General features: G+C 35.8%; 4 protein-coding genes across 7 annotated transcripts in view; all 4 read left to right on the top strand.

Annotated features, from left to right (window-relative positions):
- Window positions 1-318: 318 nt before the first annotated feature.
- The window catches only part of LOC306872102 (uncharacterized protein), a 58205-nt gene continuing 34133 nt past the window's right edge, over window positions 319-24390 (top strand). The window contains exons 1-6 of one of the 4 annotated variants that reach the window (XM_079420493.1): window positions 319-500; window positions 631-951; window positions 1421-1537; window positions 1651-1752; window positions 2120-2175; window positions 2251-2737. In XM_079420493.1, coding sequence (XP_079276619.1) covers window positions 461-500; window positions 631-951; window positions 1421-1537; window positions 1651-1752; window positions 2120-2175; window positions 2251-2532 — 918 coding nt within the window. In that variant the 5' untranslated portion in view covers window positions 319-460 and the 3' untranslated portion in view covers window positions 2533-2737. Of the gene's footprint in view, window positions 501-630; window positions 952-1420; window positions 1538-1650; window positions 1753-2119; window positions 2176-2250; window positions 2738-24390 lie in introns of those variants that run through there. The other 3 variants (XM_079420495.1, XM_079420494.1, XM_079420492.1) reach the window with 3 other exon arrangements.
- On the top strand, window positions 4323-9086 carry LOC306872372 (uncharacterized protein). Its single transcript, XM_079420889.1, has 7 exons — window positions 4323-4561; window positions 4927-5241; window positions 5365-5415; window positions 5485-5598; window positions 6755-6868; window positions 7269-7324; window positions 7454-9086. Exons 1-7 carry the CDS (start codon window positions 4522-4524, stop codon window positions 7691-7693), a joined length of 930 nt encoding a protein of 309 aa, XP_079277015.1. The 5' UTR covers window positions 4323-4521; the 3' UTR covers window positions 7694-9086.
- Window positions 12819-15651, top strand: LOC306872368 (CMRF35-like molecule 1). Its single transcript, XM_079420885.1, has 4 exons — window positions 12819-12957; window positions 13103-13426; window positions 13634-13780; window positions 13912-15651. Exons 1-4 carry the CDS (start codon window positions 12909-12911, stop codon window positions 13941-13943), a joined length of 552 nt encoding a protein of 183 aa, XP_079277011.1. The 5' UTR covers window positions 12819-12908; the 3' UTR covers window positions 13944-15651.
- LOC306872360 (uncharacterized protein) lies at window positions 19739-23462 on the top strand. The gene is made up of 7 exons (XM_079420874.1): window positions 19739-20111; window positions 20275-20592; window positions 20778-20924; window positions 21282-21338; window positions 21694-21798; window positions 21884-21918; window positions 22018-23462. The coding sequence occupies exons 1-7, from the start codon at window positions 20063-20065 to the stop codon at window positions 22354-22356; spliced, it is 1050 nt and encodes a 349-aa protein (XP_079277000.1). The 5' UTR covers window positions 19739-20062; the 3' UTR covers window positions 22357-23462.

Raw genomic sequence — 24390 nt, 5'->3', positions numbered from 1 at the left:
TGTAGTACCTATGAGAAGAACTTAATGGCAAATTGTCAGTCCTTGTTGATTGATCGTATGACTATCCCTAAAAGTCACAATTTAAAATTATGTATTCTCATTGCATTGTATAACAAAATTTAAGCTTATTAAATTATATTGAGTGACAGTTATGAAAAGTGCATTTTGAGAAATGTAATGGGATGCTCTCTGCAATACTATGCAAATACTTTCTGAGATCACATAAAAGCATGATAACAAAATGCATGAATTACATCTGTTTTGATATTTTTTTTGCTATGCACATAAGCTTTAAATGTCAGTATACCATCTTGTGGTGAGGAATTTGGTAATAAAAACAGGGAAGGGGAAGGAGAAGTTACGCATTGCACCATATACGTGTCATCACAGAAGACGGAAAAAAAAAAAAAGGTCAGTTTTTAAGGGTTTAATTTAATCAAAAGTGGCATAAATCCTCATCATGTGGAGCGTTTTTCTTCTCTGGTCCTTCATGCATATCGGTGAGTTCTTCTACGTCTGACAGTTTTACACGTCTCTAATTTTCCACTTGTCTAATATTTTACAATCAGCAGACAGTATTTCTTAATACAGTAAATGTGATAATCCTGGCTAATAATGTTTTGTTTTCAGCTGTTGTTGTTGCTAAAACTGCAATTGTTGGACACAGAGGAGAGAGAATAGACATCAGATGCAGCTATGAATCTGGATATGAATCAAATTCAAAGTATTTTTGTAAAGGCGAGTGTAACTTTGGAAATAAAAACATCATGGTTAAATCAGGATCTCCAGCTGAAGACGAGAGATTCTCTCTGACTGACGACAAGAGGACCAGAGTTTTTACCGTCAGCATCACTGACCTGAGAACAGAGGATGAGGGACAATACTGGTGTGCTGTTAAGAGGACTTTAAATACTGATGTCTATTCAGAGTTTTTGTTGCTGGTTAAACAGGGTAAGAAATGCATAAATGGACCTATAGTAGAAATGCACATGAAATGAGTCAGTAGCTGTAGTAGCTCATGCATGCATGTGACTTTTCTCATGTAGGGTTATGAATGTGCATTCAGAGTTTTGATAGAGATGTGTTTTAGAAAAACTATACAAATCATAGTTACATCAATTGTGTTGGGGTCAAATTGACCCCCCCCCCCCCCCCCCCCCCCCATTGGTTTCCTTGCAATTCACCAAAAATGTGCCAGAGTCAGAACATATGAAATTTCAGACTCAAAGTTTACTTGAAATTGAAGACTCATCTTCAGAATCATCCAAGGAGAGTTTTCTCTTTCTTCATGTATTTGAGTTCCACAGTCAAAACGTCTGTAAAATCAGGTTGCATTGAAACCAGCGGGGGTCATTTTGAGATCCAACACAAAACTGGCATTGTATAACTGAAATATAGTCCATCTTTATTGTCACTTTAGATGAGAGGACAACTGCATTTCCAACCATCAATCTGTTTTTAATAACAAGCACACGTGTTTCATCAGATCCTCTTACTCCTCAAACCCTGTTAACACAGACGTCTGCACCTGACTCAGGTAAACGTCTCTTCATATCCCACACACTCACTGCTCATGTTTCTCTCACATAAACATCATCATTTAATTATGTGAACCAACCGAGTGGTTTATTTCATCTTTTGTATTTTCAGGTTCACTCGTCATCATCATCGTCACTGCAGGAGGTTTGGTTTTGCTCCTGATCTCTGCTGTATTGCTTGTTGTGGCTGTACGAAAGAAAAATCAGACTTGTGGTAATATTTTTAAACTATATAAATGGATGAATGCATGAATAAGTCAAATCTAAATCCAGTGAATTCAGATCAATCTTATTTTTATGTCATTGAGATATAATTATAGGTTTTATTATTATTTTGAATTTCTATTTTAATATTTTTATTTTTTGTAATATTGTTTGTGTTTTTACCAATATATATTTTAATATGTCTATATAGTTTTGATTAATTTCTATTGTAATTGTTATTTTAGTGCATCAAGTTAAACTAAACGGAAATGTTCAGAATGTATTTATTTAACTACTGGTCTGAACAAAACAGTTAGTTACCATGAAGAACTGAATTCAGGAAGTTTTCAAATAAAAATAGCATTCATCTGTCACAGGTCTGGTTTCCTTTTCTACTGAAGAGCTTCATGTGACAACAAGAATAGGAGAAGAAGTGAGTCAGGATCATCTTTATTTGAAACTTCAAGGTTCACTTTCTTGCTCAATTCTTCCTTCTTCCAATTCATAGAATGCTTACGAGACAGGAAACGCAGCTGTGGTCTCAAACTCACACGCAGCTCAAAGTGAAGGCGGCTCTGCTGCAAACGAGTTTTACAGACCTGCTAACACAGAAAGAGTTGACACAGACATGGACTACGTGAATGTTGCTGCTGCAGTGAGAAACGGTGTGCATCCAGATGAAATCTACACAGAACTGAACGCCAGACAGAGTCAAATTTATCAGAGTCTCAGAACTGATTGTATTCAGGAAGAGTCCATCTATCACAGTATTGATCAAACACCGGACTGAACACAGAAACCTCACAAACAATGGTAACAGTAGTCCTAAGTAATCTTGTAGGTCTATTACATGCAAAAGAGTGTAAATATGTTCAATGTATCACTTTCTTAAACTCAAGCTGTAAATATGCTGTAAAGATTGTTTTATACCCGTATTGTTCTGAATATAAGATTTTTCTTGTAAATACATCTGAAATAAAATGGGGTCATCTTATATTCAGGGTCTAGACTTTTACATGTCAATAATACGGCCACAACAATAGGTGGCGTCAAAAACGAGTGTGCCCCCCAGAACTACAGCAACCCACTACTGTTTATTGCACTACAGTAGACTTTTATTCATTAGATGAACTAAAGTTTTTAAGTAGTAGTTTGTTAGTTGAGTTAACTTAAAAAGTTGATTGTGATAGGTTGCCTTAATTTTTTGAGTTAGGCCAACTTTTTTTTTTTATTGTGTGTGTTATGACATCTAGCCCAGGACAGTTTTGAGAGGGTCGAGGAGTATGTGGTCAAAGAAACAACAACAACAGTCATTCCGTATTTTTCTGATGCGAGACTTTTACTTTGAAAAACATGTATGAACGTTGTTTTTAGAGCAATATTTAATTGATTTTAAAAAATGTTGGCGACCATAGACTTAAGAACAGATACAATTGACGTTTAAAGGGATACTCCACCCCAACATTAACTTTTTGTCATTAATCACTTACCCCTTGTCGTTCCAAACCCATAAAAAGCTTTGTTCGTCTTGGGAACACAATTTAAGATATTTTGGATGAAAACCAGGAGGCTTGTGACGGCCCCATTGACTGGAAAGTAAATTACACTGTCAAGGCACAGAAAAGTATAAAAACATAGTCAAAATAGTCCATCTGCCATCAGTGGTTCAATCTCAATTTTATGAAGCGACGAGGATACTTTTGTATGCAAATAAAATAAAAATTACGACATTTATTCAACAATTCGTCTCTCAGCGTAGCACCATTTTGGAGAGCATCCCATGGACGCAAAGTGCGTACGCTATTCTCTGTCATCAGTAACGCATGGATACGCTGTTTCCGTTCAAATCAAAGCGTAAATAAACGTAAAATACGTATCCATGCGTTACTGATGATCAGAATCTGCGGTCAGATAAGATATGATTTTTTGAATGTTATTAGTATTATAAAAATCTCTCACCTCAGAAAAACAAACTTTCTTCTCTTCTCAGCCATTATACTGTGCTCATTGTACACACTCTTCAATTGCATACACTAAGGCCCCGTCCACACGAAGACGGGTTTCTCTGTATACGCATAAATCTTTTACCGTAAAAGCGTTTCGTCCACACGAAACCGGCGTTTTCGTGTTTTCGTGTGGATGGCGAATCCGTATATATTCGGAAACAATGACGTCATCAGCCCACGTCTCGCCCCTAATCAGACATCGCTACGTCACATAACAGCGACAACAACAATGTCAGACTACGTGCCTGTGTTCGTGCTGCAGAACCTACTGAGCTCATTAGTTTTATTAAAGCAAAATCTTCTGCTTTGTGTGTTAGTTTATATTCAGCGCGCAAGGTTTACGCACATGGTCCAAGTCTTCTTCTCTGTTTTTTTGTGTATCTCTGTGGCAGACTTACAGCGCCACATATTGGTCTGGCATGTATACTACATCGTTTTCAGTCGGTTTCAGTGATTTCAGTGACATGTTGTCACGAATGTCTATATATAGCATTCTGCAAAACGACTGCATTGAAAGGAAACTGCTTGTGGTCAGTGTACAGAGGTAAAGTTCATAGCTGATTTCCTGAGTACCACCGAGATGCATTTTCACACAACGCCCCTCAACATCATACACACATACAGACAATGTATGCTGGCTCAATTGTTTAACCTTCATCATGAGACGAGCATCAAATGGACAATCGACATTTACATAACAGTTCACTGCTAAAAGAGCGATTTGGAGATACTGACTACTCGACCTTCACAAGAAAATTGGTGTGACTGCAAGAATGAGCTTCTCGCGGAAGGCTTGTGTGTTACTACTAATGTGTAAGCTCTGATCTTTATCTCTAATTTTGCTGTTTAACGATGAATTCTTCAATGCATCTTTTATTAATATGGATTTATATGCTAAATGTTACATCGTACGTTGTGTTTCAGCAGTGCTCTGTGCTGAAATTAAGCATAGCGTTAGTCAAGCTTGCTTCAGCTATCACAGCATGCTTATATAAGTTCAATTCACTATTTTCCCCTAATTGCCCTCATCCATCCCCAGCTCCTCCTTTCATCCATACTCAGGACCTTGCCTTCTGATACTCCTTGTTGAACAGTGATGACATATACATTTAAGTTGTTTCTTTGGCAATATGATATGACAGTAGTATGCTAATGTGTGTGTGTGTGTGTGCGCGCAGTGAGCAGTTCACAGTGTGTGGATATTAAAGCGGCAGGAACAGAGGGAGGACAAGCGATCATTACGTGTCCTTATGCTAAAGGATATGAAAAGGCTTACAAAGGCTTTTACAAAGGAAATTATAAAGATTATGACGTTATACTACAATCTAATGGAGGAGAGACCTCAGTCAATGGCAGATTCTTACTGTGGGACGATGGTAAAATGAGATCATTGACAGTGACCATCAGAAACTTGAGGATGGAAGATGCTGGACTGTACATCTGTCGAGCTGGATATGGATACCTTAAACAAATCCATCTAAATGTGATCCGAGGTGCCTGATATACATTAGTAAAAACAATCTGTTTCATCCACTGTGATTTCAACTGTAACCAATGATTGTTTTATTAATATATTTGTTTCCTTTGAATGGTGTGATGACTCCTTGTTTTTTTAGCTCCACAGAGGCCAAGACCTGTCCAGATTTTTACCTCCACCACTCATCCAGGTATAAGGTATCATTATTACATATGCATTACTATGTCAGTATAACAGCACAATCTATATTTCCCTTCAGATCAAACGATCAGCTCATTTTCAAACACACCGCCTCTTTTGAGAACATCAGACTTGAACCCAAAATCCAGCTTCATCACAATCAGAGCTCATCACCTGATGATCTCCTCAAGAGGTCAGATCAGCTTCTGCCATTCCTCTCTCAGTAACTTTCCTTTCATACGCTTTATGTCTGTATGATTTCACATTGATTTCTTTGTCTGACTGATATTTTTGCCATCTGGGTTGACTGGGTACATTGGTGTATTTGGCTGCTGCTCTTCTCTGTTTGTTTAAATATTTCATTTTACTTTTCTGGTGTGGGTTTTATAATGCTTAACACCATTTTATATTTGTGTCGTTTTGTGTTATGTTGTGATGCGGTGGCATTTACTTATACGCTGGTGTGATGAAGTAGTTATCCCCGCTGGGTACAGTGCACACACTTACCGCACCACACACACACACACACACACACACACTAGGCACACTATACGAGGCATTATGGTAACCGAGTCTTTCTTGTCTTTTACAAACATTTTATTTGAGGACTGTGTCCCACTTTATATAGTGGTGCTAATACTTGTGTATTAACATAGTAACTAGATGTGTACGTAGTATGTAACCACAGTGTAAGTACACATTGGTAGTATCTACAGCTGTAATATTTCTGTAACTACACACATGTAACAACCCAACACACATGGGATCCAGGGGGTGGAAACAGGTAGGCTTAAGGGTGGAATGGGATCCAGGGGGTGGATATGGGTAGGTTTAAGGGTGGAATGGGATCCAGGGGGTGGAGATGGGTAGGTTTAAGGGTGGAATGGGATCCAGGGGGTGGAAACAGGTAGGTTTAGGGATATGTAAAAGGGGAGGAGTTGGCTCTCGAGTTGGTGCACCACTGTAATGCCAGTGTAATTACACGGTAACTCCTCAGGAACTGTCCACTTAATATAAAGTGTAACCTTCTGGACACCAACCATAATTTATATGTAAAGCCTAACTTACTGGCCGCTGCTGTGTAACATCAAAGTAATTACATGGTAAATCCATAGGAATTGTCTACTTAATATAAAGTGTAACACTTTCTTTACCAAAAAGTGTTGTTACCAATGTCCTGTTACACATTTGTACTTACACATACCATTCAGTGGGTAGTTACATATGTGTAGTTACACAAACACTAGAGCTGTAGATATGTACCAATGCTGATATTTCTTGTGTAAATATATATCCCATTTAATGCTGTAAACCAACTGAGTGGTTTATTTTATGTTTTGTATTTTCAGGTTCATTCATCATCATCATCATCATCATCATCATCATCACTGCAGGAGGTTTGGTTTTGCTCCTGATCTCTGCTGTATTGCTTGTTGTGGCCGTATGGAAGAAAAAAAATTGTGGTAATTATGAATTAATAAAATCTATATTTCTGATGTGTCACCAGTGAATTCAGACACTTCTTCTTTCTAGTCTCTAATAACAAAAAAAAACTATTAAATGTGTAAATAAAGCAAACGTTATTGGAGTATGTTTACAAGTAAATACTATTTCAGTCCTTCTACTTCATGATCAATTAAATGTATTCAATTCAATTCAGTGAATTTGAAGTCAGATCTAAACATTCAGAACAATTATAAATAAGACTGTTTTGTTTTTAAATTTGGATTTAATTTTTTCTTTGTCTTCAGAATTATTTTAGTCAGATTCTTGCTGGACTGAACAAAATATGTGAGACTGTGACACTGTATTTAATCTAGCATGGAAGTTTTAAGAGTAATATAATATATTTATCTGTTACAGCTTTGGTCTCCTCTTCTGCTGAAGGGCTTCATCTTACAGAAAAGAGAAGAAAAGAAGTGAGTCATGATCATCTTCGCCTAACATTTCTATAATTAACTGTGTCATGAACTTTAGTTCTTCTCAAGTCAGGGTTCACATCCTTGTTCAATGATGATGACGCAATCATTTATGTTTTTCCCATACAGAATGCCTATGAGGAAGGACACCCAACTGCCATCTCAAACCTACACGCAGCTCAAAGTGTTGATGGTTTTGTAGTGAACAAGTTTCACAGAACTGCAAACACAGAAAGAGTCGACACAGACCTCGACTACATCAATGTTGCTGCTGCAGTGAGAAACAGAGTGAATCCAGATCAGATCTACACAGAACTGAACGCCAGACAGAGTGACATTTATCAGAGTCTCAGAACTGATTCTGTTTAGGAAGAGTCCGTCTATCACAGTAGTGATCAAACACCGGACTGAACACTGAAGCCTCATCAACAAATGATCACAAGAAAGCAATCTGTCTCAAGCCTTCACTGTGGCTTTCCTGAGCTGTGCTGAAAATATGAAATATTTGCAACTGAAATTAAAAATTATATTAAAAAATAAATCAAAAATGAAACATATTTTGTCAGAAGATATGATGAATGGTCTTCAGCGGAAAAGATCTGATTCTAATTTAATTGGATCAATTCTTGAAAATGGGTAGTTCCCAAACCAAAATTTGGATTACATCACAAAATTTATTTATTTATTTTTTTTATCTGGAACATAACATCAGAATGTGTTTGTTTCAAACTGCTTCAGTAAGATTGAGATACCTTTGACAAACAAAAGTAATACAACTTTAAAAATGTGTCAAAAAAATACACCATTTGTATCATGCAGTGAGTACACAGATTTATATTTGTGTTTTGCTCTTGATTCATTTAACCATTCCAGTAGAAGTAGACATTAGGCTACCCATAAATACCACACAAAACAGCTGTCAGTATCAAACTAAAATAATGCAGTCATTCTTGAGACATGGGACAAAACATGTCCAGCAATTGTAACTGCTATCAGGTTTAAAAAATACAAATATTTTCAATTGTAATTGTTATGGGGATTAACAATAGAATGTATTTAACACAATTATCCCCTTTCAGTTTAATTTGATCATTATTATGTGAAATCTATGACACTTATTGTCTTCTCTCTACATCTAAAACAGTGTGTCCACAGAGAAGGGTTCAGTCATATGCTATAACATGGACACAAGTGTTTTTAATGATGAAAAACACCTTGTTTTATCAAAAGTAGCACTTAATAATGTCTCATATAAAAGCAATGTTGTTTTTCAGTGACCTGCATGTTTCATAAGGTTTCAAAGTTGTGTCCCCACTTTGTCAACGCCGTCAGACATTTATTAAAATGTAATAAAATCAGGGAATATCAAGGGCAGCAGTCACTCTAAAGGACCCCCTCACCACAGCCCACCTCTGCAGAGTCAGACTCTGGTCGGTTTTATAAATATTTTAAATCCTAATGTTAATATTTCCTGTGTTACAACCATGATATGTTGACACCATCTTCCAATTTCTGAGGAATTAATTTGACATATTTAGATCATTTTATTCTCCTGGAGCAGGTTCTATTAGCATCTAGCATCAACAAAAACAAAAAACAACAAAAAAGGCTACTACATGAACTCTATTTGTTTTGTGAAAAAAATGCCAAATTTGTCAACACCATCAGATGTCACCACCATACGATTTTGTGTTCCAACGCCAATAATATATCAAAATATTTAAATGTGACTCTTGAATAAAAGCTTTATAAACAATAACATACTCACTGTTTGTTGTGTTTGTTTTAATACAATAATTGATTGATTCAGTGTATTTGATAGTTAAAATCACTACAAATTCAGGTTTTGGTCATCACCGTCAGATTAATATTATGATATTTTATATTTGTTGAGGAATTGTTGGTCGCATGTGAAAGTGTAATCTGATGCTAACATGAGAATGTGTTTTGAAATGTTAAAAACATCTTGACTGCTGTTAAAGATAAAGTTGAAATTATATTACACAGTCCAAGGTGAAAAGCAGATTTTATTAAAAAAGAGAAAAGTTGACAGTTTGCATCAAAGCATAGCTCAGTAGCTTAATACATATAAGATAGTTTCATTTGTCTGAGCACAAGGTTTTATTTTGTCAGTTTTGCACCCTGTTTTGTCCCACTTCTCAAGAATGATTATTCATCATCAGGCCATTTATCACTGTTTATTAATCATCAGAGATGAACAACTTCAAAGTCATTTTTAGCTGCATCCTTCAAATAATGAGAGGTTTTAATGAACCAAAAGAGAGAGAGAGAGAGAGAAGACAATGGAAAGGGATGTGTGTATTGTGCTGTTTTGTTTCTTCCTATTCAAATAAGAACATTACCAAATCCATTTAATACACAGATACAAACCTACATGAATATAAATCAGTGAGCCTTTCGTAGTCCATTATGGAAATAACAGGGTTGTTACCATATTATTACCAGTCATAATGAAGTCTTAAACAGACTCTGTATCTGACAATGTCTGATTTAGTTTTGTGTGTTTGTTTTGCTGGAACCTCACTGGTGCAGATGTATGGAAGTGTAATAATAATATGTTGCTTTGGCTCATTTCACATATTGTCCATCAGAGGTCAGTGTGGAGAGGAATTCGTCGCTGATGTGTTTAATGACACTGAAGAAAATGAGCTTGTTACTTCAGCACTGAAGGCCACACAGAAGTGTTACAGTCTAACCATCTGCTTTATTTCATTCTTTAATCTTTCACGTATTCACTCTGTAAAGCAGTTTCTGTCCTGATTCTGGTGGTTGTTTCTGTTTTTACAGTATTTCAGACAATGTTTCCTCTTGTGTTTCTCAGGTTCATTTGTGATTATCATCACTGCAGAGGTTTTGGTTTTACTCCTCATAGGACTTCCACTGATTATAGTGGCTGTATGGAAGAAAAAGAAGAAGAAAGGTAATGTTTTACACAAAATAAGTCCTTTTATCAGCATGTAGTGCATCAAACAAAACCTGAAGAGTACCTTTGGTTCGGTTTGGGGTGACATGTATTAGATGATAGATTAAATGATAGAGATATAGCATTAATTTCAGAAAGTCTACCGCTGATGTGTTGTGCAGGTCTGCTGTCGTCCTCAGTCACAGAGTTTAATCCAGTGTTATATGAACAGTAGTGACACCTCCAGCAGAAAGTGAAATGACAAGAACAATGACAGGAAGTACTGCAGTTCATCTCGATCACAGTAACACTGGTGAGCACATAAACAACACTTCCCATAATGCAACTGTCCCGTTTGATTGTGTGTGTGTACATATGTATATATATGTGTGTGTGTGTGTGTATGTATGTGTATATATATATACTGCTTTGGATAAGAAATTGTCTTCAATAGAAAATACAATTTCTGTTCATATTTACAAAATAATATGAATGGTTTGTGTGTTATGCTTCATTTCTATGTGTTCATGTTGTCAATCTCGTCATAATGTTCTTATCTCATGAGCAGCACATTCACGTTTAATTGTTTTTCTCTCTGTCTGTAACTCGTCAAAAAGAGAGGGAAACAGCAAGAACAGGAAGTACTGCAGTTCAGCTCAATCAGCTAAACTTTAGTAAGCACACTAACTACACTACCCATGATGCAACAGTGCCCTCAATGATTACATAGAATGAAATATTTTGGAGAAAAGTGATTGGTTTGAATATTTGTAAAGACGCATTTTAGCTCATGATGAACCTGATTTAAGTGATGCACACATCAGATGTGGTTAAACTGGTTTCACATCAGCCGTAGACAGAAGCGTTTTCCTCAGAGGACTGAGGTTCACCATCGCGGTTTCCCTTCGGTTACACAATATAACATCAAGAGTACAATATTGGAAATATATTGCTATCACAGTAGCCAAAATGATTATCAACTATTGTTCATTTGACAGTTGTTGTTTTAATATTGTGTTCAGATCTGGCTTCTGTCGCTGGCGGTCTGGGTTCGGTTCTGCTGGTTCTGGTTCTGTGTTCTGGAACGTTCCTCATCCTGAAAAAGAGGAAGAGGAAATCTGGGACAGGTAAAAGTTTATTTGTGATTATAAAGTCCTTTTTGAGGGTCTGAATAGATTTGACTTTGTCTTTTCTCTCTTTTCGTGGTCCCTTCAGCTTTATTTAATCAAAATGTGCAGCTCAATACAGAGGTGGGTGATTAAATCTTTACCTGTAGACGCTCAGAAATACATGTTACATTATTATTTATTGATGAGCAGTGAATGCTATCTATAAAAACTAGTAAATATTTTTCTACATGCTGTTTTTCAGTCTGAGCGTATGTTTGAGGAGATTCCAAACAATGATGTAATCACTGCAACATCTTCGTCCAATCAGACGCCAGCATCACACCTCAACACCCGCCCACAAGACTCTGCTGTTTATACCACGGTAACCAATCAGCAGCCTGATTCAAACCCCAGTCACACCCACTCCACCAATCAGGTGACAGATACAGACTGTGATTATTATGCCAATATGAAGTCTCCTGATCCAGCAACAGACAGCAGAACAGAACTGATCTACTCAACAGTGATACATCCACAAAACATCAAGACAAACGACGGCCCGATATATTCAGAGATCAAACATAAATAAAAATACTGTCAAAACTACTTCAACAGACATCTGCACTGATGCTCCAAGTGAGAAAAACATGGTGGTACAAATAATATATTTTTAATGAATTAATATCCTGACACGCTTTTCTGTGTTTTTATCAGTATATTAAAAACAGTATAATTTGTTACTAACAAGAACAGTTACTAAAAAAAGTGAACTTAAGTATTCTATCTTTGTAAATTATTCTTAGTAAACCTCATTTACAGTTAAATAAAATGAAACTGTGAATATTTTATGGATAAGCTTAAAACTAATTATATTAATAGCAGGTGTAAACAAGGCCTTGATGAGTTTGTTTGACTGAAATCGGCTCCAAACTAACAGCCCTGCTGAAATAAACAATACAAACAATCACAGAAATTATAATGTTTCCTCTACAAATACCAGAAACATTACCAACCATCAACCATTAACCATTAAAACCTTTACAAAATGGTTTGCTGTTGTGTGTGTTTTGGAAGATATTTCATCAGGATGTAATGATTTTAACAAGCCACTAATAAAAGTTGCCAAATTACCTGTAGAGACCCACAGAGACCACCATTACAGTTTCCATTAAAACCAATACAAGTCCCATTATTACCAGTAAAACCATTAAAAACTCTGTGATGGTTTCTATTGTGGTTTTTTTCAGCAGGGGGTGAACTCATGAAAATAGACTAGAACTATTGAAGGTTATCTTAATGAAACTGAGAGCAGTCACGAAAGCTAAAATCTTGAATTTGATCAAATATACATTCGTGAATGCAAGTACTGTGCTGTTTAGGTCTGTATAATATATGGACAGAAGGCACTGTTTAGATTGATGTCATTGTGAAGATGTTTAAAGCTGGATGTGGTTAGAGAGACAGAAAGGGGAAGGGGAAGTATTTCTTCACTCAGTACGGAAGAGAAAGACTGTAACGTTTGTCACAGAATTTGGTCTCATATTAAAGTAAAATGTTCAGCATGTGTGTCGTTCTGCTCGTGTTTTCCAGCATCTGTACAGGTGAGTTAAGACATGGAGGTCTTTTGTACAGATTTTTTTTTTTATTATTACTGCATGCTGATTCATCTCGTGGATTATATTTGTACATTATTATTCTGGTCTGATAATGTGTCTTTATCACATATAACTCTGTTTCTGTTTTCAGTTGTTGTTGGTGCTGCAGAAACAGTCACAGGACACAGAGGAGAGAGAATAGACATCAGATGCAGATATGAAGCTGGATATGAATCATTTTCAAAGTATTTTTGTAAAGGCGAGTGTAACTTTGGAAATAAAAACATCATGGTTGAATCAGGATCTCCAGATAAAGACGAGAGATTCTCTCTGACTGACGACAAGAGGACCAGAGTTTTTACCGTCAGCATCACTGACCTGAGAACAACTGATCAAGGACAATACTGGTGTGCTGTGGAGAGGACTTTACCTTTAACTGATATCTATTCAGAGATTTTGTTGATTGTTAAACAGAGTAAGTGATTCGTTTTATTAGATGTCATAGAAAGTGTGAAATTACTAAATCTTGTAAGTTGACTGTTGAGTTGATTTCTGCTTAGACTTAGACATAGACTAGTGTGTTCAGAATAAAATACATCATTTAGCCAGAGAAAGATTATATGTATATTTATGACAATTAGTGTGAATCAGTGTCAAGTTGATCTTTTCTGTCATCCATCAGGTAACAAGATCACAGAGCGTTCAACTATCAGCTCTTTTTCAAACACACCGTCATATTTCAGCACAACAGAGACAAATCCAGAACCCAGCAGCATCACAATCACAGAAAGAACAGAAACAATCACAGATCAGCACAGCTCCTCAACAGGTCAGCTCATCTGTCTGTCACGGCATATCTTATATATATATATGAATATTGTGCTTCTACTTGTACTTGAATACATATATTAGATGACTCTTTAGAGATTAAATGTGTTTATTGTCTTGCTGTACATGCAGGGTCTGAAATCCACATCTGTGTTGAAGACTGAAGGTCCAGTCCCCAGATATTTGCTTCCTTGTTGTTATAATGTACTTCAAGTTGCTTTTGATAAGAAACTGTCTTCAATAGAAAATTCTCTTCATATTCACAAAATGATATGAGTGGTTTGTGTGTACATGTAGTGCTTCATTTAGATGTGTTCATGTTCTTACTGCATGAGCAGCATGTTCATGTTTTATTGATGTTTTTCTGTCTGTCATTGACTCAACACAGAGTGAAACAGCAAGAACAGGAAGTACTGTAGTTCATCTCGATCAGGGTAAAGGCTAGAAGGGATTCGTATGCGCTACTGGGCATGCGCACATCAATATAGCGTAATTTTTTCACACTGTGCAACAATAGTTACTATTTTTTTATTCCTGTTAGGGGTAGGTTTAGGGTTGGGGTAGATGTAAACGTTAATAAAACACAATCGAATATATAATTAATTTCATTGTTCATTTCCGGTCAGAGCTGTATCCCTTCTTGCCACAACCCTCAATCAGCTAAACACTTGTAAGCACACAAACTACACTACCCATTAGGGCTGTGCGATTTGGGGAAAATATCTAATTGCGATATTTTTGACTTGATTTGCGATTTTTTAATTTGCAAAGTCAAGCTTCAGCTCAATATTGTCAATAATGTGCAGCACAGCATAAGTATCGTTACCCTGCTGGAAAAATAACAACAACAAAAAAACAATAGAAACCATCACAGAAATTCTTATAATTTCCATAAAAACCAATACAAAATTCCTTTTTTTGTTTTGGGCATTATTCCAATAGGAATTACTGTTGTTCTATTGGGTGCCATCTGCTAGATTACATCCCACCAATAGAATGCATCAAATACCATTATAGTTTACATTAAAACAATACAATTTACATCATAACCCTTAAATCCATTACATTCTCTATTGTGTTTTGGGAGGGGTTCTACTGTTTTTTGTTGTTGTTTGTTTTGTTTTTTCTGATGTGAAGATTATAATGGTATTACTACTTTTACAAAATTACTGAATTTCACAGGAAAGATTTGTTTATTTTTTATAAATAAAGAGCTGTATTTCTTTAGTCAATTATTAAAGTATTACATGTTACATATACAGTTATTAACTGCAGTCACGCCATCTACAGCGAAAATATTGTTGCTCGTCTCCATGGCGTTGTGTGGTAGTGATAGCCGTGAAGCTTCCAAACCTTTGCAAATCTTTTTTTTTTTTTTTTTTTTTTTTTAAACTATCAAACTAAAGCCCAGTCTGGATAACAATAAGATGATTAAAAAACACATTATACAAGCACTTCTTATTTAATGGTATTTTATTGTTTAATCGTATTCATAATGTATTACATTTTCAATAAAACATTTCAAATGTGTTTGTAAAATGTTTTTGTTTTGAAAAAATTAATAAAGAAAAAATAAAATAAATAGTTTCTGCAAATTTTTGTTATTAATATTAATATTCACATTAATTTTGGGATTACATTTTTTTGGAGGGTGGGGTCCTATATACATTTTTTATTCCTATTGATAAGAATTAAACAAAATACATACATAAAAACATTTGTGAAAATTGTAAAGAATCAACAGAGGTTCTTTTGCCATAGTTGTTAATGTCTGTAAAAGTAGCTGAGCTAACTTTAGCTGAATGAAAAATGGTGCATCTTGAGCAGCTCCATAGTTCAGTAGTCACGTTCCCTTAATGGAAATTCTGCACCAAAAAAAAAACAAAACATGCCAGTCAACTCAATGACACATGATCGAAGTTAAAAAAAACAAAAAAAACTTAATTACATTTCAGAATAAATATACATCACAGATTCGCTAGACAATAAATAAACATTTATGGTTAAATTACAGCTGAAATATTTCCAGCATATGTGAATTAAATTTAAAACAATAATGTCAGAAAGATATCTACAATGACAAGAGTACTGACTTTTACATTTACAAAGCAGGAGGAAAACCCTGGTGTTTGGAGAACAGGAGTCTGGTGTTTCTGGTTGGAGGGAAAACTGGAGAGATTTTTTTTTTTTTTTTTAACTATTCTGCCACCACTTCTTTTATTAGAGGATTTTGGAGGTTTAGTAGAGAACAACATACTTACAACATACAAGTGTTTGTGGCTGGATGGAAAACAGGAGCCTGAGGTTTCTGGCTGGAGGGCGTATGGAAGATTTTTCTTTTTTTATTCTGCTGCCACTTCTTTTATGAGAGGACTTTGGAGGTTCACTAGAGCACAGCATACCTGAACCAGTTTATCTGCAAAGTGAGATGAGATGGGATACATTTCAGGATTTGAAATTCTTTTAAACGGGCAATAGCCCTTTCAACATGAATCCTATTATGTGCAATCAGCTTTGTAGCATGTGCTTCAATGTGTGTTAGTTGGCCATGATGGAGAAATGGGGGAATGTTTAATGTGACTCCTTCAGGCATAATGTTGTGAATTAGGAATCCCTTGTCAGCTAAAATGAGGTCCCCCGGCTTGAAATGGTCCAAAACACCAGAATCCTGTACTATTTCTTTATCACTTGCTGTACAGTTTGCTGCAGTATGTGATCACAGCATTTGGTGCCACCCCAAGGAGTAGTTTGAAGGAGTGCAAGGAGTCCATTATGTCCTTAAAAAGGAGCTTGTGAAGGACCTCGATGAAAGTTTTTAGCACATTCCTGACTGTTTTTAAATTGCAGCAGAAGAGTGAAACCAGGTGGAGGTTTGTTACGACGACGTTTCATGAGTGGCATGAAAATTTGGTCTTCAAGAACGATGTCTTTGGGTCTCCAACCAGAATGTTATGTTTTCGAATCCTCAAAGCGAGCAACATATTCACAAACAGCACTGAAGGTATCTTTACCTGGCAATCCTGTCTCCATCCGAAGAACACTTTCACTCAGCTGAGAGGCAGAATACCTGTCACGACTGTAACTTTGTCTTTGCATCTTGTCCTTGAGAAACCTTATCTCTGCTGTGGAGCACTCTAGCTTTTTCTCAAGTTGAATTATTTTTCTTCGCTCAGACTGTAGCTCTTCTTCAACTGTGCTCCTACCTGGATGTTCCTCAACATTGTTGGTACTGGGTTGAGGACCCTCTACTACAGCTAGAGATGGTGGATCTTCATCCTTATTTGCCATATGAAGTGTAGCACTTTCCTCTCCTTCATCCATGAAAAGTGGAACGGTTTCATTCACAGTGCTTTCCTCTCTGAGTACGTAGGAATGATCTTCAAAAATTTGTCTAGTGGGATCATTTGGGGCTACAAACAAAGCAGGGGCCTTTTTTTTTCCCTGAAGGAAAATGACAGCTACAGATCAGGGAATGAGCACTGGGCTTCCTGTCTGCTCGTCTGGGGGAAAAGTACAAAACACACAATATTAATTTCATGAAAGATGAACATTTCCATATAAAAACAGGAAAAAAATACAAAACTAGAGCCAAACTAAAACTTACATGAAACAAATTAATAATAAATAGTAAATTGTGAATAAATGAAATATTCATAATTAAACCTCATGAATGAATGCATGTGGCATTAATAAAGCATTTAATTGTGTATTGTCTAATTAACAAAATAATTTAAAATAAAAGCTCAATTTTATCAAAATCAACATCAATTAAAACTATAATAGTATATTTAACATAACCAAATTAATATTGATAGGAGCACACATATCTAAGACTGCAACAAGTACTATAGGATCAAACCCTTTTCTGTACATTTCTAAATGAGGTGCATTAACAGAAAAGTAATCTTAGATTAATATGAATATTTTCATTAAAAAAGTAGTATTTAATACAATTCTAGTGCCTTTAATCTAATAATTAACAGTAGAGTAAGAAAGTTTTTGGATATGGTAATATTACATTTATTTTAGTGAATAAAATACCACATTTCAGCTATCATTTTGTAAGGGTGGTTCTACAAAATGTTATTTTATCCTTGCTTCTAGAAAATCCTCAAGCTTTCTGCCTTCCAACAGCTTCATATGGCCGTAAACTTTTAATTTTAACGTAACGTTAGCTTTAAGCACTATGCATCATTAAAGTTTCACTTTAACCGTGACCATGTAAAGCCGGTAAATGTGCTTTATATGGAATAATCGTAATATGGTTTACCTTATGGTCCGAACCCAGAGTCTCTGCTGGGTTACTTCAGTAGGAAAGCGGTAAAACGAGCATCTTCCATCCGAAGACTTGTAGTTGCAATTCGGGGCAAAGCAAAAAAACATTGTTGAAGAACAATATAACATTCTGGAAACTATTAATTGGTTATTCTACAAATGATTGAACTACAAATTAGAAAACACTACAATTGAAAAAACACTATAAATTGATAAACAAACTAATCCAAAAGAGCACAAGACTGTAAAAGCGGGTTAGAATGGCGTGATGACGTTGAATGTCTCCGACAGCGCCTGCAGTCCCATTTAGCCACTTGTTAGCAACCGTCTTTTTAAAGAAACGTAACAGCTTTAAAAAATCATGAGTGGGGTGTAACTGGTGTGTTTTATGTCGTAGAATAAAACGTGAAAGTATCTTGAGTCTGTGTGAACCACGGACCTTATTTAAAGGATTTAACCAAAATCCCATTCAAAAAACGCATTGACTCTGGGATGATGGAACCGGAAGTGCTAAAATGCTAACTCGCTTCCGGGTTTTCGCCTACAAAGTGACATCATAGTTCCACCATTCTCATTAGCATGTTGAGCTGAGGAAAAATAAACACGGAACTACATTCAAAAATGAATAAACATTTGATAGGGAAAAATTTCCTTTAGCATTTTTTTTATTCCACCCAACATTCGTTTAATTTATTTAATTATTTATTTTCTCGCACATTTAATTATTTATATATTTATTTATACAGGAATATGTGGATTTATATATTTATTTATGTATTTATTTGCATATTTATTTATTTATTTATCTATTTATGTATTATTTTGTGGATTTATTTATGTATTAATTTATTTATTTGCGGATTTATTTATTTATTGTTTTTGCAGGTTTGGTCCTCCATAACAGATACCTATGGAAATGTTGGAACAAAAATCTGTTTGATTATTTTTAATGAATATTTAAGATGTCTGTATAGCAACTTAAATAACATTGGTCATGGTTTTGGTATGCAATTATTAAAAAATAATAACAAAGGATACAGTAAAACAGCATGAGAATCATCACAGTGGTACTTGGGGAGATGCAGAACAAGAATCTGGTGGAGTTTGCAGAAAACAATTTGCTTTTCTTTTTTTCTTTTTTTTTTATATGTGATACAGTGAGGTAATAAATAGCATTTTTCTTGACTTTGGTATGCAATTATTAAAAAATGATTAAAAAATTACCACTGTGGTACTTGGGAGAAGCATATTTGCAGAAACTATTTATTTAATTTTTTCTTTATTAATTTTTTCAAAACAAAAACATTTTACAAACACATTTGAAATGTTTTATTGAAAATGTAATACATTATGAATACGATTAAACAATAAAATACCATTAAATAAGAAGTGCTTGTATAATGTGTTTTTTAATCATCTTATTGTTATCCAGACTGGGCTTCAGTTTGATACGTGATCCGACCCACTCTTAAAAAAAAAAAAAAGATTCGCAAAGGTTTGGAAGTTTCACGGCTATCACTACCACACAACGCCATGGAGACGCGCAACAATATTTTCGGTGTAGATGGCGTGACCGCGCTTCTCCGAGGCGCAGATGGCGAGACCGCGCTTCTCCGAGGCGCAGATGGCGTGACCGCATGGTTCAAAGAGCTCAGCTATATCGCGCCCTCTACAGGTGACACCTGTGACTCTTGTTATGTAAGAAATGATCAACGATGACTTACGTTTGACTGAAATCAGATGCGAACTTATGGTGAATTCATGAAAAATTAACCAAAACTATTGAAGGTTAACTTAAACTGAGACCAGTTACAGAAACTAAAATCTTGATATTGATAAAAAAAGGACATGTAAGTAGTGTGCTCTTTAGATTGGTGTCATTGTGAAGATGTTTAAAGCTGGATGTGGTTAGAGAGACAGAAAGGGGAAGGGGAAGTATTTCTTCACTCAGTACGGAAGAGAAAGACTGTAACGTTTGTCACAGAATTTGGTCTCATATTAAAGTAAAATGTTCAGCATGTGTGTCGTTCTGCTCGTGTTTTCCAGCATCTGTACAGGTGAGTTAAGACATGGAGGTCTTTAGTACAGAGTTGGACATGTTTTCATGTTTTTTTTATTATTATTACTGTATGCTGATTCATCTCATGGATTATATTTGTGCATTATTATTCTGGTCTGATAATGTGTCTTTATCACATATAACTCTGTTTCTGTTTTCAGTTGTTGTTGGTGCTGCAGAAACAGTCACAGGACACAGAGGAGAGAGAATAGACATCAGATGCAGATATGAAGCTGGATATGAATCATATTCAAAGTATTTTTGTAAAGGCGAGTGTAACATTGGAAATAAAAACATCATGGTTGAATCAGGATCTCCAGATAAAGACGAGAGATTCTCTCTGACTGATGACAAGAGGAACAGAGTTTTTACCGTCAGCATCACTAACCTGAGAACAACTGATCAAGGACAATACTGGTGTGCTGTGGAGAGGACTTTACCTGATATCTATTCAGAGATTTTGTTGCTGGTTACACAGGGTAAGTGATTAATTTTATTAGAAAGTGTGAGTGACCAAGTCATTAAATCTTGTAAGTCGACTCATATACTGTTGAGCTGATTGTCTGCTAGGCTTGAGTGTGTTCAGTATAAAATACATCATTAAACCAGAGATTACATGCAAGATTATATGTATTTAAAGTTGATCTTTCCTGTCACCAATCAGATAACAAGATCACAGAACGCCCAACTATCAGCTCTTTTTCAAACACACCGTCATATTTCAGCACAACAGAGAAAAATCCAGGATCCAGCAGCATCACAATCACAGAAAGAACAGAAACAATCACAGATCAGCACAGCTCCTCAACAGGTCAGCTCATCTTCCACTCTTACTGTATTTTTCTTTAATACGCTCTCTATGCCTTGATGATGTCTCTCTGTGAGGTCAGTTCATCTGTCTGTCACTCTATTTGACTCTTATTTCTTGAATATTTTAATAGTGTGCTTATAAATATACTTGAATACATTTCTATATATTAGTTTATATTCAGTTCAGTCCCCAGATATTTGCTTCCTTGTAACATATATATATATATATATATATATGTATATGTATATATGAATGGTTTGTGTGTAATGCTTGATTTCTATGTGTTCATGTTGTCAATGTCGTCACAATGTTCTTACGTTTAATTGTTTTTCTCTCTGTCTTTAACTCGTCAAAAAGAGAGGGAAACAACAAGAACAGGAAGTACTGCAGGTCAATCCAATCAGCTAAACATTAGTAAGCACACAAACTACACTACCCATGATGCAACAGTGCATCAATGCCTCAATGATTAAATAGAATGAGATATTTTGGAGCAAAGCGATTGGTTTGAATATTTGTAGAGATGCATTTTAGCTCATGATGAACCTGATCAAAGTGATGCACGCATCAGATGTGGTTAAACTGGTTTCACATCAGCCGTAGACAGAAGAGTTTTCCTCAGAGGACTGAGGTTCACCATCGCGGTTTCCCTTCGGTTACACAATATAACATCAATATATTTACAATATTGTACTCTTAATATCACAGTAGTCAAAATGATTATCAACTATTGTTCATTTGACAGTTGTTGTTTTAATGTTGTGTTCAGATCTGGCTTCTGTCGCTGGCGGTCTGGGTTCGGTTCTGCTGGTTCTGGTTCTGTGTTCTGGAACGTTCCTCATCCTGAAAAAGAGGAAGAGGAAATCTGGGACAGGTAACAGTTTATTTGTGATTATAAAGTCTGTGAGTGTTTGAGTTGATTTGACTTTGTCTTTTCTCTCTTTTCATGCACCTTTCAGCTTTATTTCATCAAAATGTGCAGCTCAATACAGAGGTGGGTGATTAAATCTTTACCTGTAGAAGATCAGAAATTATTATCAGTAGTATCTATATAAACTAGTAAATTATTGATGTATATGTTGTTGTTTTTCAGAGTGTCCACATGTATGAGATCACAAACAGTGACCCTGGACCATCTGATGACATCACTGCATCATTGCCGTCCAATCAGATGCCAGCGTCACATCTCAACACCCGCCCACAAGACTCTACTGTTTATGCCACAGTAACCAAACATAAGCCTGATTCAAACCCCAGTCACACCCACTCCACCAATCAGGTGACAGATACAGACTGTGATTATTATGCCAATATGAAGGCTCCTGATCCAGCAACAGACAGCAGAACAGAAGTGATCTACTCAACAGTGATACATCCACAAAACATCAAGACAAACGACGGCCCGATATATTCAGAGATCAAACATGAATAAAAACGACTAATTTTGTTTAAAAAACAGTATGTTTTTGACACACATCTGACAAAACAGAGTTTAACTAAAGTATTTAATGTATAAAGTTAATAGGATCTTAATACATTTTTAATAAACTTTAATCTTGCTAACATGAAAAGTTAAATAAATGCATAAAATATTTATGTGAACTCCAATCTTCTTTGTAACTAGAACGCCTCATGTACAGTTAAATATTCAAAGTTGATAAAAAGGTAAATTACTCTTCTCTTTAGTCTGTTTAGCTTAGTTCCTGTAGCTGATGTTGAGTGAGTCAGGGTTGCCAGATCTGACTCAATATGATACACACATTTCTACCTAGAAAAGCAGTTCATATGCAAATTACCATGCATGGAGACAAAGAGTCGTAAACTCTCCCTCCAATAGTTCAAGTCACCACAGGCCCTTTGACTCCCAGAGGTGTGACCTCTATAGCAGATAAAGCTCTCACTTCAGTGACGCCCCGGCAGTCTGCGGTTTGGTTAGATCCTAAGAGGATGAGAGCTAGAACTTTTTCTGGACCCTTTAAGTTTTTGTGCCAGTGCCTTGCGGCCTTGACTTTCCATTCAACAAAGGATCCTCGGACCTCAGCAGATGTCTTTCTTAGCTCTTTTCCACTTTCTACCTGGAAAGAACATTTCTACCTCAGAACATCTTTGGAATTGATCACTCTTCAACCCGAAAGAACGTGATCAGGAATACAAAACCTTGAAACAATTAAGACTTTCATCTGAGACTGCATTCCAGACACTCGTCACGACCAAATGCATTGCAAGTATTGTATATTTAACTAAACGAAACAGAGGTTATTAGTACAAGTTATAGACCCCGTTATAAACGGTGCTGATGGTTTTACTCAGGTGGTTAAATGACTTTCTCCATAACTGCATTCTCTGGTTTTCCTGATGGTTTCATCCATCAACTCTCATTTGCCCTTTCCCCATGTATGAGTGATTGTACGTATGTATGTTTGTTTGTTTGTTTGTTAGACTAGTCTGCGTTAGTGTTTAGCTAATAAAAGTTGTGTGCACAAATTACGAGTTTCTGGTTCTGCCTTGCTAATTAAATGTCTCTTTATGATTTTGACCCTCACTACACGCTCTAATGCATTAATATGAAAGTGTTTCCTGTGGCCAAGGAAATATCTTAGAGATGATATGAACTTGCACTGAATATTCGCCGGACGGACAGATCAGTTGATGGCAATTTAATTCTGCTACAGTTATTACTATCAGCCGATATAAATAATTGTAATTAATCATAATTAATTGTAATTATTTATATACAATTCCCTTTTCAGCTTATAAATTGACATGTGACTCTACAGACCCGTCAGTGAGACTCCAGCATCTCTTCATCATCAACACCACAACACAAACCAGTTCAGTTTAACTACCAGTTAACTAGCCTAGTGGAGATGTATTATTTTAGTTTTGCATGTTTACCGAAGTTTAAGAAGTTAAATCGTTCGTTTAGACACTAGTTAACATGGCCAATGTCAGCCAATTTAGTCCAGAGTGTGTTATGATTTAATATTGATCGATTCTTATGTTTATTTAATAAATCATTATTATTCGCTTGGATACCATAGGCTACCACATTAAGATATTAGATTCATAAACTCAATATTTAAACTCATATTTTTCAAACAGTCTCTTGTGTTTTTGTTTATCGAGGACATGAAAGAGCTGTCACAGCAGAAACTCTTTCAAAACTGTCCTGTTGCAACCCATCCACTTTCCATCCATCCATCCAAGTCATGTTTACCATTCCCACAGAGACCTCTAGGAGGATACCAAACATGAAGGTGAAGAACAATATATTCACAAGATATAACAGATGTGGCTGATTATGCGGAAATGGCCAAATGAGCCTCTGAGTAATGCTCTAGAGCCGCCTGGTGGCTGTACTTACAATTGCATTTTTGTTTTTAAGTGTTTGTTTTCAAATAGATGGAAACAATTTGGCATTAAACTATGGCATATTGACCAGGTTATCCTCATGAATTAAAATGAT

Source organism: Barbus barbus (genome assembly GCF_936440315.1).
Source record: "Barbus barbus genome assembly, chromosome: 7".
NCBI lineage: Eukaryota > Metazoa > Chordata > Actinopteri > Cypriniformes > Cyprinidae > Barbus > Barbus barbus.
Note: the sequence above shows the minus strand (reverse complement) of the source record. Positions and strands in the feature narration are given on the sequence as shown.

Bases quoted from the DNA above. Each gene is read 5' to 3' on its own strand.
- LOC306872372 (XM_079420889.1), top strand. From the start codon at position 4,522: ATGAGCTTCTCGCGGAAGGCTTGTGTGTTACTACTAATGT. The intron at 4,562-4,926 runs GTAAGCTCTGAT...GTGTGCGCGCAG, and splicing joins TTGTGTGTTACTACTAATGT to TGAGCAGTTCACAGTGTGTG. The intron at 5,416-5,484 runs GTATAAGGTATC...ATTTCCCTTCAG, and splicing joins TACCTCCACCACTCATCCAG to ATCAAACGATCAGCTCATTT.
- LOC306872368 (XM_079420885.1), top strand. From the start codon at position 12,909: ATGTTCAGCATGTGTGTCGTTCTGCTCGTGTTTTCCAGCATCTGTACA. The intron at 13,427-13,633 runs GTAAGTGATTCG...GTCATCCATCAG, and splicing joins TTTGTTGATTGTTAAACAGA to GTAACAAGATCACAGAGCGT. The intron at 13,781-13,911 runs GTCAGCTCATCT...CTGTACATGCAG, and splicing joins TCAGCACAGCTCCTCAACAG to GGTCTGAAATCCACATCTGT.
- LOC306872360 (XM_079420874.1), top strand. From the start codon at position 20,063: ATGTTCAGCATGTGTGTCGTTCTGCTCGTGTTTTCCAGCATCTGTACA. The intron at 20,925-21,281 runs GTCAGCTCATCT...CTCGTCAAAAAG, and splicing joins TCAGCACAGCTCCTCAACAG to AGAGGGAAACAACAAGAACA. The intron at 21,919-22,017 runs GTGGGTGATTAA...GTTGTTTTTCAG, and splicing joins ATGTGCAGCTCAATACAGAG to AGTGTCCACATGTATGAGAT.